Here is a 16569-nt window from a genome sequence, read left to right on the forward strand (position 1 = left end):
TGTTCTTCTGATGGATACATCTGCCAGTGGATTCCTCACCTTTTGAATTGAATCCCCAAGCAGTCCTGCTCTTGGAGGAGGGTGCCCACCTGCCTATACCAAAAAATCTTGCAGCACAGAATGCATAAAATGGCCGTCCCTCCTCACTTCCGAATCCAAAGAACAATGCTTTGCAAAAGTGTGGAGGGAGGCCCAAGTTGTCGCCTTACAGATGTCTACAACAGGAACACCTCTAGCTAAAGCCGAAGAAGAAGACTTAGCCCTGTTGGAATGAGCTTGAATACCTTCAGGGGACTCCTTCTTGGCCAGGGCGTAGCAGATCTTGATCCACGACAGCGTTCTTTTGTAGACAGCCTTGCCCTTCATCTTACCCTCATATCTTATGAAGAGTTGGTCGTCCAACCTGAAGTCTTTAGTCCTGTCCAGGTAGAAGCTGACCGCCCTCTTAGGGTCCAGGTGATGAAGTCTCTCCCCCTCCTTTGAAGGGCAAGGGGGAGGGTAGAAAGTGGGTAAGGTGCTGGACTGTCCCAAGTAGAAAGGAGTAACCACCTTAGAAAGGAAAGCAGCTCTGGTCCTAAGAACCATTTTATCCACCTGGAATGATGTAAAAGGAGGCTTGGAGGTAAGAGCCTGCAATTCACTAGCGGAAGTGATTGCAACTAAAAATATAGTTTTAAACACTAGAAAACTTAAGGGACAACTATGCAATGGTTCAAAGGGTGAACCCATAAAAAATGTGAGAACCAAGTTAAAATCCCACTGAGGCATGATAAAAGGAGTGGGAGGAAACCTATTAGTGAGACCCTTAATGAATCTCATGACTATAGGAGACTTAAACAAAGAGGGTTGATTTGGTAAACAGAGAAAAGGCGACAAGGCAGACAAGTAGCCCTTAACAGTAGCTAGTGCACAACCCTGTTGCACTAGTGAAAGAGAGAAACTCAGAACATCAGACAAATGGGCCTGCAAAGGATCAATCGATCGCTCTCCACACCATTAAACAAACATAGCCCACCTACAAGAATATACAGGTTTGGTGGAGTGTCTTCTGGCTGATAATATAACGCCCACCACATCCAGTGGGAGAGAAGGAACTCAGGTTGCCCTTTTCAATCTCCAGGCATGAAGGTGTAAACTCTGGAGGTGGGGGTGTAGAACCTGCCACTGCGATTGCAAGAGGAGGTCTGCCCTCAAAAGGGAGACGGAGCGTAGGGTGCAATGAGAGGCAAAGAAGGTCTGTTTACCGTATACTTCGCGGCCAATCCGGGGCGATCAATATGACTTGGGCCCGATCTTGGCGAATATTCCTCAGAACCTGAGAAATCAAGGGTATGGGAGGAAACTTAAGCCCCAATCTAAATGAAATGCGTCACCCAACACTCCCCGCATCGGATACTAGAGACTGCAGCATAACAGGCAGCGTGCATTCTCGTTAGTGGCAAACAGGTCCAACTGAGGAAAACCCCACATCCTGAAAATGTGGAGGACTACCTCTGGATGGAGACGCCACTCGTGATCAGCTGAGTACTGCCGACTGAGACTGTACGCACGCACACCCATTCAGCTCTCCGGTCATCGGATTTGCAATTACGCAAATCCAATAGTCCTGAGCCCAGGACCAGAGTCACAGAGCCTCTCTGCAGAGAAGATGCAATCCTACTCCTCCCTGTTTGTTGATATACCACATCGCGGTAGTGTTGTCTGTTAGGACTTGAACCATCTGACCGCGAAGGGAAGGAAGGAAGGCCTTGAGAGCCAAAAGTATCACCCGCAAATTCAGAAGATTGATGTGAAACAAGCTTTCCTCAAGAGACTAAAGACCTTTGACCTCCAGATCCCCCAGATGTGCCCCCCACCCTGGAGTGGAGGCATCCGTATTCACTGTGGCCACCGGTTTCCCTGGAGATAGGGTGCACAAAGCACTCCACCATAGCAGATCCGCTGCAGTGTCTCTGGAGATCCTGACCACCTGGGTGAGATCTCCACATTGTGATTAAACCACTGCCTGCGGAGGCACCACTGGAGGGCCCTCATGTGCCAGCGAGGATGACTGACCAACAGTATGCAGGAAGCGAACAGACCGAGCAGGCGCAAGACCTTCAGGACTGGAACAACCGCTCCATTCTGAAAAAGTGGAATCATAGCCTGGTTGTCTAGAATATTCTGTAGAGGCGGGAAGGCACAAGTTACCATAGTGTCCAGTAAGACCCCTATGAACAGGTTGCACTGACAGAGCACCAGGTGAAATTTGGGTACACTTATTGAAAAACCCAACTCGAACAACAGTTGTGTTGCTACCTGCAATTGATGCAGCACCATCTCTGGCTACTTTGCTTTGAGCAGCCAATCGTCCAGATAGGGAAAAATAGGAATCCACAACCTTCTGAGATGTCCTGCCACCACTGCCATCACCTTTGTAAAAACCTGAGGTGCAGAAGTAAGGCCAAATGGAAGGATCACAAACTGGTACCATTGAGACCCCACCATAAACGGATATACTTCCGATGCGACTTCAGGATGGGAATGCGAAAATACGCATCCTGTAAATCGATCAACACCATCCAGTCTTCCTTCTCTAGCGTAAGAAGAACCTGAGCTAGGGTCAACATTATGAATTTCTCTTGTTTGAGGTAAAAATTCTAACCCCTGAGGTCGAGGATCGTCCGCAAACGACCATCCTTTCTGGGTATGAGGAAGTACAGGGAGTAGCACCCCTTACCCCTTTCCTGCTCCCGAACCACCTTGATTGAACCCTTTTGCAGCAATGACAGGACCTCCCGCTGGAGAAGCAGAAGATGTTTTTCTTAGCAAAAGCCCTGACAGGGAGGAAAAGGAGGAGGAACTCCCGAAAGGGTACGGCATACCCATTCTTTACGATGTTCAAGACCCAGAGATCTGTAAATAATAGGACATCCATCCTCCCATGGGACAAGCATGCTATAGGACAGTGGGGCTAGAGCTGCTTCCCTGCCACACCAGCCGGTGGGGCACAAGAGGAGGAGGAGAATTGCTGTCTTGCAGCACCCTGCAGACGACCTCTGCCCTTTCCCCTGTAGGACCTGTACAAGGGATTTCCCTGCTGCTGCTGTGGCTGTTGCCTGGCACCAAAGGACAAGTTTCTTCCAAAACCACAAAACTTGCGGAACTGCCCAAAGCTCCTCTGTTGGGATTGAAGCCCCACAGACCTCTCTATGGCTTTACTATCCTTAAAGCACTGAAGCGCCGAGTCTGCCTTATCCCCAAATAGGCAAGATCTATCGAAGGGCAAATCCAGCAATGTAGCCTGGACATCAGGCGAGAATCCTGAACCACGCAACCTTGGCTGCCACAGACGATCACACCGCCTTGGCTACTGAGTTGGCCGTGTCCAGACCAGATTGGATCACTTGACGGTGAGCAGCTTGGGCATTCTACAACATGTCTGAGAAATGCCCTTGTACCTCCTCGGGCAACTCTGGGACAACCTTCCTGGCTGAGTCCTGTGGGCAGTGAATATTATAGTGTCCAATATCAAAATAATTCTTCATGAAAGGGTTTCAATGCTTTTGTATTTGACTCGTGAGGGACATCTAGTAACGACTATTTGAACTGCAGCTCTTTGTAGAATTATTTTGATATTTGACAGTATAATATTCACTGCCCACTGCTAATCTCGTCCCATAATGCTTTGCAGGGCCTTTGGTTGGGATTGTATTTTTGCCCATAACTGTGCTTGGGGTGGTCCTAGGAGGAAGGGACCACCACTGAATCGTTCACCAGCATGATATGCTCTTTGTGTTCAAGGCATTTGCTTGGTCCTCCCCCTAGGTTAGGGGGGACCCCAAAATCATCACCTCTCTCATTACCTAATTTTTTCACTGTCAAAGTTCACTTTTGTGAATTGGTTCTATGCTTTTTAGCATGTAAAATTGCTGAATCAAAGCATTTGTGGGTGTTGTTGATTATGCTGCTACACTGTGTGTTTTAGCAGTTTTGGCACTGTGCTACGTGCATTTTGCGTAGTGTGTAGTAGTGCAAACTATGCATGCTTCGTGAGCGTAACGTAGTACTACACCCAGGGTTAGCTTTGATTCCCTATCAGCAGCTGTAGATGGGAAAGAACCTGCAGACAGCCTTAAAGAGCATGAAGCCTGTACCACCAAGCTTTCCGGTGGAGGATGGGTGAACAGAAAAGCAGGATCCACCAGAGCCCCCTTGTACCTCTTTGCCACTGTTCTGGAAACTGATGGGTTGGACATTGACTTCTGCCAGACATCCATGGGCTCTGTCAACTCTTCATTGAAGGGAAGCAGAGGTTCTGAAACAGAGGAAGGGGAATAAAGTACCTCCGTAAGAATATTAGATCTTAACTCCGCTGTAGGAAGAGGCTACTCCAAGAGGTCTGCAATCTTTCTGATCACAGCATGATATGTGGTCACCTCCTGCATTGGCAGACCCTTTGGAGATGAAAGCTCCCACTCAGGAGAGGTGTCCAGGCCACTAGCCTACTGCAAACTCTCAAAATCCAGGTCAGGATCAACAGTCTCTCCTTCTTCATCACCTCCATGTTCCTCCTGGTACTCTTCCTCCAAAAGCCTTTGAGCCTCTCTCTGTGACCTCATCCCTAGAACCGGCGTCGGTGGTGCCAGACGAGGTGCCGGTGACTTCAGGATCAGTGTTGAAGGGAGGTCCAGGGGAACAGGAGCCGAAGCCGTTAAAGTCATAAACTGAGGGCGCTGGGGATGAATCATCTAGAGGAGCTTGTCCCTCCAAGGACTGCAACAGCGTAAAAAATCTTGGTGTCGGAAGAGGCCAAATCCTTGGAGCCATAGGCATGAATGGCATGAGCGGTGCCTGGGGAAAGTGATGTGTCAAACCTCCCTGGGAATATGTCAACAGACCCATGGGGTCAACAGGCACACGAGTAGGGTCCGTGACTCTGGGAAACAAGCCAAACGTATTTTAAAAAGGTGATAGATCCGATCCTGGAGCCGGGAAAGCAGGATATGCCGGATTCGGTACCACTGGCTCTGGAGATATTCGAGGTGCTATCAAATTTGGTTCCGGTTGTGGCACTGGAGATCCTAGAGCCAGAGGTGGAGTGGTTGACTTCGGCAATGGTGGAGGTGTTGCATCTCTCGAAGCCAGTGGAATCACTGCTCTCAGAGCCGGAGACACTCCCGATGAAGAAGTGGGAGAGATCTCATCCCTGCGATGATGTCTGGGACTCAGGGACACCGACTTCAGAGTCACATCCTTCGAATAGCGATGCGGAGAACCACAGCGCAGCTTCTTCTTGTGCTTCTTAGAAGACCTCAAAGTGTGTGGAGTTGGCGATTTCGAGCAGGTCCATGACCTCCTACAACCTCTCTTCTGCTTTTTGACCTTGGCCATGAATAATTTGGCCTCACTCTCCTTCAGCGCCTTTGGATTCATGTGCTTGCAAAAAATGCATGTCCCGACGTCATGGTCCGATGAGAAACACCATAAACAATGTTCATGGGGGTCAGTGATGGACATCTGGCCCCCACATTCTCTGCATGGCTTGAAACTTGACTTCCTTGGAGTAGTCATCTTCGGCAGCTACAAAGTCGCGACAACAGCAACAAAGAAACTCCCAGAAATGTAAAGCGTGGGAAAGAACGTTATGCGTTGATGGTGCAGAAAAAAGGGAACTGACGACAGTACGCCAACGAGGTCTTCTTATGGTTCCGATGATGTCATGCAGAGTCAAGTCTTTGTGGACGTGGGAAAGCCGAGGAGAAAAGTTACCATGGAATGCTGCACATGGGGGTAATTGAAAGGAGAGGAATCCACATGCAGATGTATCCATCGGAAAGTCACCCGTGAAGCACGATGAGATACAGAGGGTACCGTGAGGTTCTTAAAGGCACAGTGTCAGTTTTTCTCAACTATGCTTTGCAGTGCAGCCTATTGGCTAACAATGGCTCATATTCCCGATTTCTATGCAATTGATTTCTTTTTAAAATGTAATCTGGCCACTTTTAGACTTTCTTTAGGCTGCAGACATATATGTAAGGTTCTATGGTAGAAAGTTTGTTATACATATATGTATACATTTTAAAAGTGCTCCAGGATCCCCGCGTGTGGGCGAGACTATTCAGTGCTTATCACTATTGACGAGGATCCCCTGGAAGAGAAGTATATTATCAGTGAGAAGTGAGTGAACAACCTCAATGATGGCAGAGAGTCCCTGGCAGGTCAGAGTGATACAAAATGAGCAAGCAGAAAGATTGTACTGTGACAGTTATATAGTGATTACTAACAATATGTTTGGGGGGGGAGCGCTGAAACGCCTGCCCATAAAAGCATCACGCTTAAGTCTGGGTGGTGAACCCTGCTCTGCTAGCGGAGTTTGAGGCGTTTTCCACACTCCGCGTTATGCGAAGCTCGCAGAGTTCAGAAAAACTCCCCTTCGCGTTGCTGAGCGGAGTTTTTTTCCTCGCACCCGTTCGTCAACATCAAGTTGGTGAGCGCGAGTGGTTGAAAGGCAGCAGCGCCTGCTTGCGCTGTGCATAGTACAGTTCGCGATGATTGCACTGTGCGGACAAGCACCTGGCACTAAAAATTACAGCGAATAGCATTTAGCTAAAGCACTCTGCTGCCGAGCTCCGCGTAGCGTGACAGTTTTTTTTGCACTTCGTGGAACTCCGAAAACTCCACCCAGGCTTAATCAAGCTACACTGTGTAGTTGAAGGGGTGTTGCCTTTGGTTTGATCCTATGTGGCAAGTGCTTCCGTGTTGTGTGTGATAACCACCGAGGTGGGGTTCTTGTGCTCAGTGCTTAGGGTGTGTTGGCTAAAGTCCGAGACACATGTGCAGTTTATGCTTTATGGCTTGAAGTATGCTCATCAGCTCTGCACGTTCCGGTTATGGATTTTTTGAAGTTTACAGCCCACTATGCTGGTTGCGGGACATGGTCGTCCATTCTGAGATTTTATGGTCCTGAGCAGGCAAGGGTGTGAGGGGGAGATGGTCAGATCTGTCAGGATGGTCTGTGTAACAGTCATCTCTTAAATGAAAGAATGTAGTTTTTCGGCACCTGCCATAGAGGATCACATTGGTGCTTCCAGTGGCCAGCGGTAGGTGGCCGATGTCTTCCGTTGTTCCATGCCATGCCAGTTGCTGATAAGTGGTTATCTGCCATGGATGATAAGGGTTATGGACGACGAACGTCACCTGTACTGTTCTGTTTTACGCCCGTATAGGAGGGCATGTGCTATAAGTCATATATTACACACTCAGTCCCGAATTACAATTGGCATTGGGCTTTTGGGTGTTTAAATGTTAGTCAGAAGAGGAGAAGTGTCCAGGAGCGACTAATCTCTCCTTTGGAAAGTTTTAAAGTTATTGCTCTGTGGGAAAGCAAAACGGTTTAGAGCCTTCATCACGCCAGTCACGACATGTATTTAAAGTGAAGAGTCGCTGAGGTGGGCTGTAAACAGTGGTGATGATCCCCTAAAGCCCTGTAGATGGCTTATAGCCAGTTCAAATAGCCCACTAGAACCCAATAGGTGAGCTGTACCCAGGGGTAATAACGCCCTATAGCCAAGCAGGTGTCCAGTACCCAGAACTGACAGCCTCCTTGAACCCAGCAGGAGGGCTACGCCGAGGGGCTATAGCCACCTGGAGCTCGGTCGGTCAATTTTAACCCGGGTGATAGCCCTCTAGAGCCCAGCAGGAGGGCTGTACCCAGTGGGGGGGTCTGCACCCTGGAGTGATTGCCCCCTAGAGCCTGGTAGTGGACTGTACCCTGGAGTGGTGAAACCTTACCGCCCAGTGGGGGGTCTGCACCCTGGAGTGATTGCCCCCTAGAGCCTGGTAGTGGCATGTACCCAGAGCCTGGTAGGTGGGCTTTATTCAGGGGTAACAGCCACAGAGCCCTGTAGGCAGTCTTGACCTGGGGCCCAGTAGTTGGTTCGCACCTAATGGAAATAGCTCCAAAGCCCAGTAGGTGAGCTCTATCTGGGGGTGAGAGCCTGCCACATTACAGCAGGTGGGCTGTATAAGGCGGTGACTCGGGCGGTGATCCCTTAGAGCCCAGTGGGTGGGATGCGCTCAGGGGTGATAGCCCCCTAGAGCCCAGTATGTGACCTGTACTCACACGTGGTGATCCCCTTTGAGGCAGCAAGTGGTCTGTTGGTCATCGTGAACTCCTTCAAACTAACTCTTACACCATCTTATTTTTGTCCAATCAAGTACTTCAGTTGTGGCCGTGCTATATATACTAAAACATGAGGGGATGTTCTGATTTCATATGAAAAATATACAAACAGCCAGAAGAATTAATTATACAAGGGGGGGGGGGTTCATATGTCTGGAGTCATTGCATGTTACAATGGTTTTTGAAAATACTTTAGTTTAGACAGGCATCTGTTAAATATTTTTGGGGAGGTAAAGGACTGAATGTAATTGTATAATATGAAAAGTTCTAGTCCTGAGGAAGGTGGCGGATATAAACACTACCGAAACAGCGAGTTGACAAAGTTTTGCAAGATCACTTTTTACACAAAACAATCCGATGTTCATTGTTATGCGTTGATGTGCTTGTAACAGGAGATGTATTTCAGAACTTATAAGGATATATAACAATTTATTCATACAGGAAGCCACTTCTGAGAGTTTATTTAATTTATTTTTTATACATATATACATATATACATATATATATATATATATATATATATATATATATATATATATATATATATATATATATATATATAAACACTTTAATAATAAATTACTGTGAATATTTCAAATTAAGTTTGGTCATGTGCGTTTTGTGAACAGTGTATAACCCACATCACTTTTCAGGAGCTCCTCTTGGGTATAACCCTGTAGTGGCTTAGAGGTTTACCATGTCCCCTTAGTAATAGAGAGGTAACTCATATATTATTCTAAGCTGTGGGGCCAAAATATGGAATGTGTTTTCTCAACATACTAAGCAGTCACAGACCTGGGGTGCTTTCACACAGGGGATGAAAACCATTCTCTTCGACATGGTACATGCTCTAGAAGGGACTGCAGGCGCCTTGAAACCCTGTCGTTTAGGCACACTATAGATGCCATGGTTTGGTCTTGGGAGCAGGTTCAACAACCAGCTGCATTTACTGCTCACCTGATACCCTCATGTTTTGAAGTATTGCTTTATCCTTCAATGCTTTGGTTTCTTGCATATTCTAGGTTCTCCCTCATTCTGTCCCCACCACAGTTCCTACACAGTGCAGGTCCTGCCCTCTTCCATGGCTCCCTTACGTCACTGCATGCTGCAGGTAAGGTTCTACCCAATCACGTTGGCTCCCTGCTGCACCCAACGTGCGTTCTTATCCTCTCCCCACCTTGGTTTCCTGCTGGTATCAAGTTGTGCCCCATTCAGCTCCCACTTTGGTTCACTACTGGTTCTAGGAAGAGCCCATGCTGAGAATCATAAAGGACTTACAGCTTCCACCAGACTGTCGGCACTGCCCCGCTTCTCACTGAGGCTGTGCTTCATGTGCCCGGGTACCCGGAGCTGGGTGTATGCCCGGTACGGCCCCTCTGACTCCTCATCCAGGTACCAGCTGGCCCTGTTGTGGGGAGGAAGGTTACTGCCGCCATCATCCTTCTTCTCCCAGGAATCGTCCTCTTCCACCAGTATGAGGGGAGCATAGAGAAGACGGCCTCGCTTCGGGGGTGTTGCCCAAGAGTATGAGGAGGAGCCCTGCGAGGGCCCACTGGCTCTCCAAGAACCAGAGCTGCCATAGACCTGAAGAAGGAACAGAGGCAGAAACATGTCATTGGGCACTAGGATCTAGAACTGAGCGGAGAATCATGGGTGTAATGGAGAAGGCAGGAGAGAGATGATTAGGAGAGTGGAGGTGGAATCAGCGGAGAACTGTAAGGAAGAGGATGGAGACTAGAGAAGGTTGAGACAGGATGTTGAGGGACAGAGACCAGAGAAGACGGGAGTAGAGAAAGTGACAGCACAGAATGGGTGCGGAGAGGAAGTTACAGAACATAAAGGGCACAGTGAGAGAGAAGGTGAAAGGACAGCGACTGTGTGAAGAGGAAATAAAACCCCAGAGAGGGTGGAGAGGCACAGGAAAAAGTTGTAGGTCAGATAAGAAAGACAGTAAAGGGAGAGGGGGAAGGTGAAGAGCATTGTGTCCAAGTCTAAAACTGATATACTTAAGTAAACAGAGTGTTGAGTGCAAAGTAGTAATACCCAACGGCAAATAGCCTGTATTTAAGTACTGAGTGTTTGCACCCAAGTAAAAAGACAGACACATGAGACAGTAACATGACTTGAAATAAAGATTCCTTTTTGTTACCTGAATATACAGCAGCTGTAAATATGGTTCTTCAGGCACACAGAAATAAAGTTGAGTTTGTGGTTTCAAAAGTTGATTTATTTCTTTTGTGGCGCCCTTTGCCAACATGTGTTTTGTCTCAAGCTGATGAAGTTTCAGCAGACTTCAGCAGGGCTTAGCATTTAGTATTCTAAGATAATGACTCCATAGACTACTTTGGAGATCATGGCCAGCAACAGTAAATAATCTTGTGCCGTCCCACTTCCATATACGGGGCTTAGTAATTGACACAGTAAGTGATGTATCTGCTGCGTCTTCTCGTTAGGAGAACCGTTCTCCTCCTTCCTGGTTAAGCCGTTCAGTGTGCCGGCCGGATAGAGCGTATTGGCATTATGGAGCAAGGGTCTCCATTGGAAATCAGAGTCCTCTACTCCAAACCTCTCTCGGATGAGCTCCAAAATCCAGCAGTGATGTGCCTGTCACCATTGCAAGTTCTGGGTGGGGCAGGGTAGGGATAAGGGTCAGCTACTGGTACAGCCACCACTGCAGATCTTTTGCAGTCTCTAATCCCTGGATGGAATCTCACAGGTTCACTTGGTGCTGGGTCCACTGAGACTTCAGATCCAACTGCAGAGCATGCATGTGCCCGCTGGCACGATAGATGAGCAGGATGCAGGAGGCTAACAGACTTAGAAATCTCAAACCCAGCCTCACTGAGACGCAGCACCGAGGATGAAACATCATGATTCCAGCCCGAATGTCCTGGACTATCTGATCCAGAGGAAAGGCCAAATAATACATCATATGCAGGATGGCCGCGGGATTGCAAAGCCTCAATAGATTAATGCAGAGTGTAGTCACCAGAATGTAACACTTCCGTACCTCGATGAAAGTGTCATTACTGTAGTGTAAATCATCTTTACTTAATAGACAGTGTGTACACCATCCTGCACCAGAGCCAAAAAGTGTCTTTACCAGAGTCTATAATATGAGTGTAAAGTTGTCATACCTACATGTAAAGTGTGTCTACCATAGTGTAAACCAGTGGTACATAAATGTAAATTGGCTGTACCTCAGCGTAAAGCAGTGGTATATACATTTTACTGAATGCACCACAGTGTAAAGCAGTGGCATACAAATATAAACTGGCTACACTGAAGTACAAATCAGCGGTTTTTAAAAATGAAACTGTCTGCATCTCAGTGTAAAGCAGTAATATATAAACATAAACTGGTTACACTGCAGTGTAAAGCAGTGGTATAGAAATATAAACTGGCTGCACTACAGTGTAAAGGAGTGGCATATAAATGTAAACTTGTTGCACATCAGTGTAAAGTACGGGAATATAAACTGGATGTACATCAATGTAAAGCGGTGGTATATAAATGTAAACATGATGCACATCAGTGTAGGAGCAGTGGTATATAAATATAAACTGACTGTACATCAGTGTGAAGCAGTGCTACATAAATATAAACTGGCTGCATCGCAGTGTAAAGCAGTGGTATATAAACTTAAACTGGCTACACTGCAGTGTAAATGAGTGGCATATAAATGTAATCTTGCTGCAAATCAGTGTGAAGCAATGGTATATAAATATACAATGGCTGCACGTCAGTGTAAAGCAGTGGTATATAAATATGAACTGTCTGCATCTCAGTTTAAAGCAGTGGTATTTAAATATAAACTAGCTGCACCGCAGTGTAAAGAAGTGGTAAATAATTATAAACTGGTTGTACCGCAGTGTAAATCAGTGGAAAATAAATATGACAGGCTTCACATCAGTGTAAAGCAATGCTGCATAAATATAAACTGGCTGCACCGCAGTGTAAAGCAGTGGTATATAAATATAAACTGTCTGCCTCTCAGTGTAAAGCAGTGGTATATAAATATAAACTGGTTGCACCGCAGAAAAAGCAGTGCTATATAAATATAAACTGGCTGCACCGCAGTGTAAAACAGGGGTATATAAATATAAACTGGCTGCACCGCAGTGTAAAGCAGGGGTATATAAATATAAACTGTCTACAAATCAGTGTAAAGCAATGGTATATAATTGTAAACTGGCTGCACCGCAGTGTAAAGCAGTGGTATTTAAACATAAACTGGCTGCACCGCAGTGTAAAGCAGTGGTATTTAAATATAAACTGGCTGTAACGCAGTGAAAAGCAGTGGTATTTAAATATAAACTGGCTGCACCGCAGTGTAAAGCAGTGGTATATAAAAATAAACTGGCTGCATCTCAGTGTAAAGCAGTGGCATTTAAAAATAAACTGGCTGTACCGCAGTGTAAAGCAGTAGCATATAAATATAAACTGGCTACATCTCAGTGTAAAGCAGTGGTATATAAATATAAACTGGCTGCACCGCAGTGTAAAGCAGGGGTATATAAATATAAACTGTCTACAAATCAGTGTAAAGCAATGGTATATAATTGTAAACTGGCTGCACCGCAGTGTAAAGCAGTGGTATTTAAACATAAACTGGCTGCACCGCAGTGTAAAGCAGTGGTATATAAATATAAACTGGCTGCATCTCAGTGTAAAGCAGTGGTATATAAATATAAACTGGCTGCATCTCAGTGTAAAGCAGTAATATATAAATATGAACTGGCTGCTCCGCAGTGTAAAGCAGTGGTATATAAATATGAACTGTCTGCATCTCAGTGTAAAGCAGTGGTATATAAATATAAACTGGCTGCATCTCAGTGTAAAGCAGTGGTATATAAATATAAACTGGCTGCATCTCAGTGTAAAGCAGTGATATATAAATATAAACTGGCTGCATCGCAGTGTAAAGCAGTGGTATATAAACTTAAACTGGCTACACTGCAGTGTAAAGGAGTGGCATATAAATGTAAACTTGCTGCAAATCAGTGTGAAGCAATGGTATATAAATATACAATGGCTGCACGTCAGTGTAAAGCAGTGGTATATAAATATGAACTGTCTGCATCTCAGTGTAAAGCAGTGGTATTTAAATATAAACTAGCTGCACCGCAGTGTAAAGAAGTGGTAAATAATTATAAACTGGTTGTACCGCAGTGTAAATCAGTGGAAAATAAATATGACAGGCTTCACATCAGTGTAAAGCAATGCTGCATAAATATAAACTGGCTGCACCGCAGTGTAAAGCAGTGGTATATAAATATAAACTGGTTGCACCGCAGAAAAAGCAGTGCTATATAAATATAAACTGGCTGCACCGCAGTGTAAAACAGGGGTATATAAATATAAACTGGCTGCACCGCAGTGTAAAGCAGGGGTATATAAATATAAACTGTCTACAAATCAGTGTAAAGCAATGGTATATAATTGTAAACTGGCTGCACCGCAGTGTAAAGCAGTGGTATTTAAACATAAACTGGCTGCACCGCAGTGTAAAGCAGTGGTATTTAAATATAAACTGGCTGCACCGCAGTGTAAAGCAGTGGTATATAAATATAAACTGGCTGCACCGCAGTGTAAAGCAGTGGTATTTAAACATAAACTGGCTGCACCGCAGTGTAAAGCAGTGGTATTTAAATATAAACTGGCTGTAACGCAGTGAAAAGCAGTGGTATTTAAATATAAACTGGCTGCACCGCAGTGTAAAGCAGTGGTATATAAATATAAACTGGCTGCATCTCAGTGTAAAGCAGTGGCATTTAAAAATAAACTGGCTGTACCGCAGTGTAAAGCAGTGGCATATAAATATAAACTGGCTACATCTCAGTGTAAAGCAGTGGTATATAAATATAAACTGGCTGCACCGCAGTGTAAAGCAGTGGTATATAAATATGAACTGTCTGCATCTCAGTGTAAAGCAGTGGTATATAAATATAAACTGGCTGCATCTCAGTGTAAAGCAGTGGTATATAAATATAAACTGGCTGCATCGCAGTGTAAAGCAGTGGAATATAAATACAAACTGGCTGCATCTCAGTGTAAAGCAGTGGTATATAAATGTAACTGGCCGCACCGCAGTGTAAAGCAGCGGTATATAAATATAAACTGGCTGCACCGCAGTGTAAAGCAGTGGTATATAAATATAAACTGTCTGCATCTCAGTGTAAGGCAGTGGTATATAAATATGAACTGGCTGCTCCGCAGTGTAAAGCAGGTGTATCTAAATGTAACTGGCTGCACCGCAGTGTAAAGCAGTGGTATATAAATATGAACTGGCTGCATCGCAGTGTAAAGCAGTGGTATATAAATATAAACTGGCTGCACCGCAGTGTAAAGCAGTGGTATATAAATATGAACTGGCTGCATCGCAGTGTAAAGCAGAGGTATATAAATTTAACTGGCTGCACCGCAGTGTAAAGCAGTGGTATATACATTTAACTGGCTGCACCGCAGTGTAAAGCAGTGGTATTTAAATTTAACTGGCTGCACTGCAGTGTAAAGCAGTGGTATATAAATATAAACTGGCTGCACCGCAGTGTAATGCAGTGTTATATAAATTTAACTGACTGCACTGCAGTGTAAAGCAGTGGTATATAAATATAAACTGGCTGCACCGCAGTGTAAAGCAGTGGTATATAAGGAATATGCTACTTACCAGTATGCATCTGTTCTTGGCATGTAGAGCTTTATGTTTGAGGCATATGAGCTGCAGATCTACACACTTTTGCATAGATCGCCATCTGGTGTTGGGCCCGGATGTTTGCAGTTTGTTTTTCCTCTTGGAAAGTCTTTGGAAGTCACGAGGTCGGTGACTCCTCCTTTGGATCGTATTGCGCATGGGCTTCGGCTCCATCCTCAGATTGTTTTTCGCCAACAGGGAAAGATGGAGCGTAGTAATAACAGTGAAGAAACCCATGTGTCTTGTATCTAAATAAGATAGACTGGAACGGATACAGGTAGCCGGGGAGGCGGGTGGGCATGTGTAGAGCTGCAGCTCTACATGCCAAGAACAGATGCATACTGGTAAGTAGCATATTCCGTTCGAGGCATATGAGCTGCAGATTACACACTTTTGCGTAGACTATATAGCAGTTCCCAACCCTAGCGGCGACCACCGGCATCTGTTGCAGTGGTTTGAAATAGTGTTTTTAGTACAGCCTGGCCCACACTAGCTTGTTGCTTGGTTTGCACATCTATACAGTAATGTTTAGTGAAAGTGTGCGGTGTTGACCATGTAGATGCTTTGCAGATATCATCTAATGGGATGTTCCCTAGAAAAGCCATAGAAGCCCCTATCTTTCGTATAGAGTGGGCTTTAGGGGGAACAGATAGCGTGCGTTTTGCCTTGTGGTAGCAAATCTGTATACACTTTACAATCCACCTAGCTATCCCTGATTTAGAGATGGGGTTGCCTTTATGTGGTGGAGAGAAGGAGACAAACAGATGTTTTGTCTTTCTGAAAGGTTGTGTTCTCTGGATATAGTAAAGCAAGGCCCTTTTAACATCCAGTGTGTGTAGAGCCCTTTCTGCAACAGTTTGAGGTTGCGAGAATAAAACCGGTAATTCTACCGATTGGTTTAGAAGAAAGGGGGAAATGACTTTGGGTAGGAATTTTGGGTTAGTACGGAGGACAACCTTGTTCGGGTGCATTTGGAGAAAAGGTTCTTGTACAGTAAGTGCTTGTATCTCACTGACCCTCCTAAGGGAAGTGATGGCTACAAGGAAAGCTGTTTTCCATGTGAGAAATTGCAGTTCACATTTATGCAAAGGTTCGAAAGGCGGTCCCATTAGCCTTGTGAGAACTATATTTAAGTTCCACACAGGTGAGGGTGGTACTCTGGGGGGAATTATTCGTTTGAGGCCTTCCATGAAGGCTTTAATGGTAGGCACTCTGAAAAGTGATAGGTGCTGTCTGTTTTGTAGGTAAGCGGCAATTGCTGCGAGGTGTAGCATGTATATAGGATGTATATGCTAGGTTACACCTTTGTAGATGGAGTAAGTAGCATATGATGTGCTGTATAGATACGTCTAGAGGGTTGATTGTGTTGTTATGGCAATAAACAACAAATCTTTTCCACTTTGCAGCGTAGCAGGCTCTAGTGGTAGGTCGTCTAGCTTCTCTGATGACGTTCATACAGTCGGGGGGGAAGGTTAAGGTATCCGAATTCTAGGATCTCAGGAGCCAGATTGCAAGGTTGAGCTGAGCTGGGTCCGGGTGTCTGATCTCTCCATGGTTCTGGGTTAGGAGGCATGGTGAGAGGTGTAACTTTTGGTGTGGCACTACCGAGAGTTCCAGCAGCGTGGTGTACCACAGTTGTCTGGCCCATGTTGGAGCTACTAGAATCAGTGTGAGGGAGTGCTGTTGTAGCTTTCGCACCACTAATGGAATT

General features: G+C 45.5%; 1 protein-coding gene across 5 annotated transcripts in view; it reads right to left on the minus strand.

Moving 5' to 3' along the window:
• Positions 1-16569, minus strand: part of CACNA1F (calcium voltage-gated channel subunit alpha1 F) — a 562890-nt gene that overhangs the window by 8047 nt on the left and 538274 nt on the right. For all 5 annotated transcript variants that reach the window (XM_085629889.1, XM_085629888.1, XM_085629886.1 and 2 more), the window contains one exon: positions 9443-9748. In XM_085629889.1, coding sequence (XP_085486015.1) covers positions 9443-9748 — 306 coding nt within the window. The remainder of the gene's footprint in view (positions 1-9442; positions 9749-16569) is intronic.

The sequence above is a fragment of the Triturus cristatus genome, chromosome 10, assembly GCF_964204655.1.
Source record: "Triturus cristatus chromosome 10, aTriCri1.1, whole genome shotgun sequence".
Taxonomy (NCBI): Eukaryota; Metazoa; Chordata; class Amphibia; order Caudata; family Salamandridae; genus Triturus; species Triturus cristatus.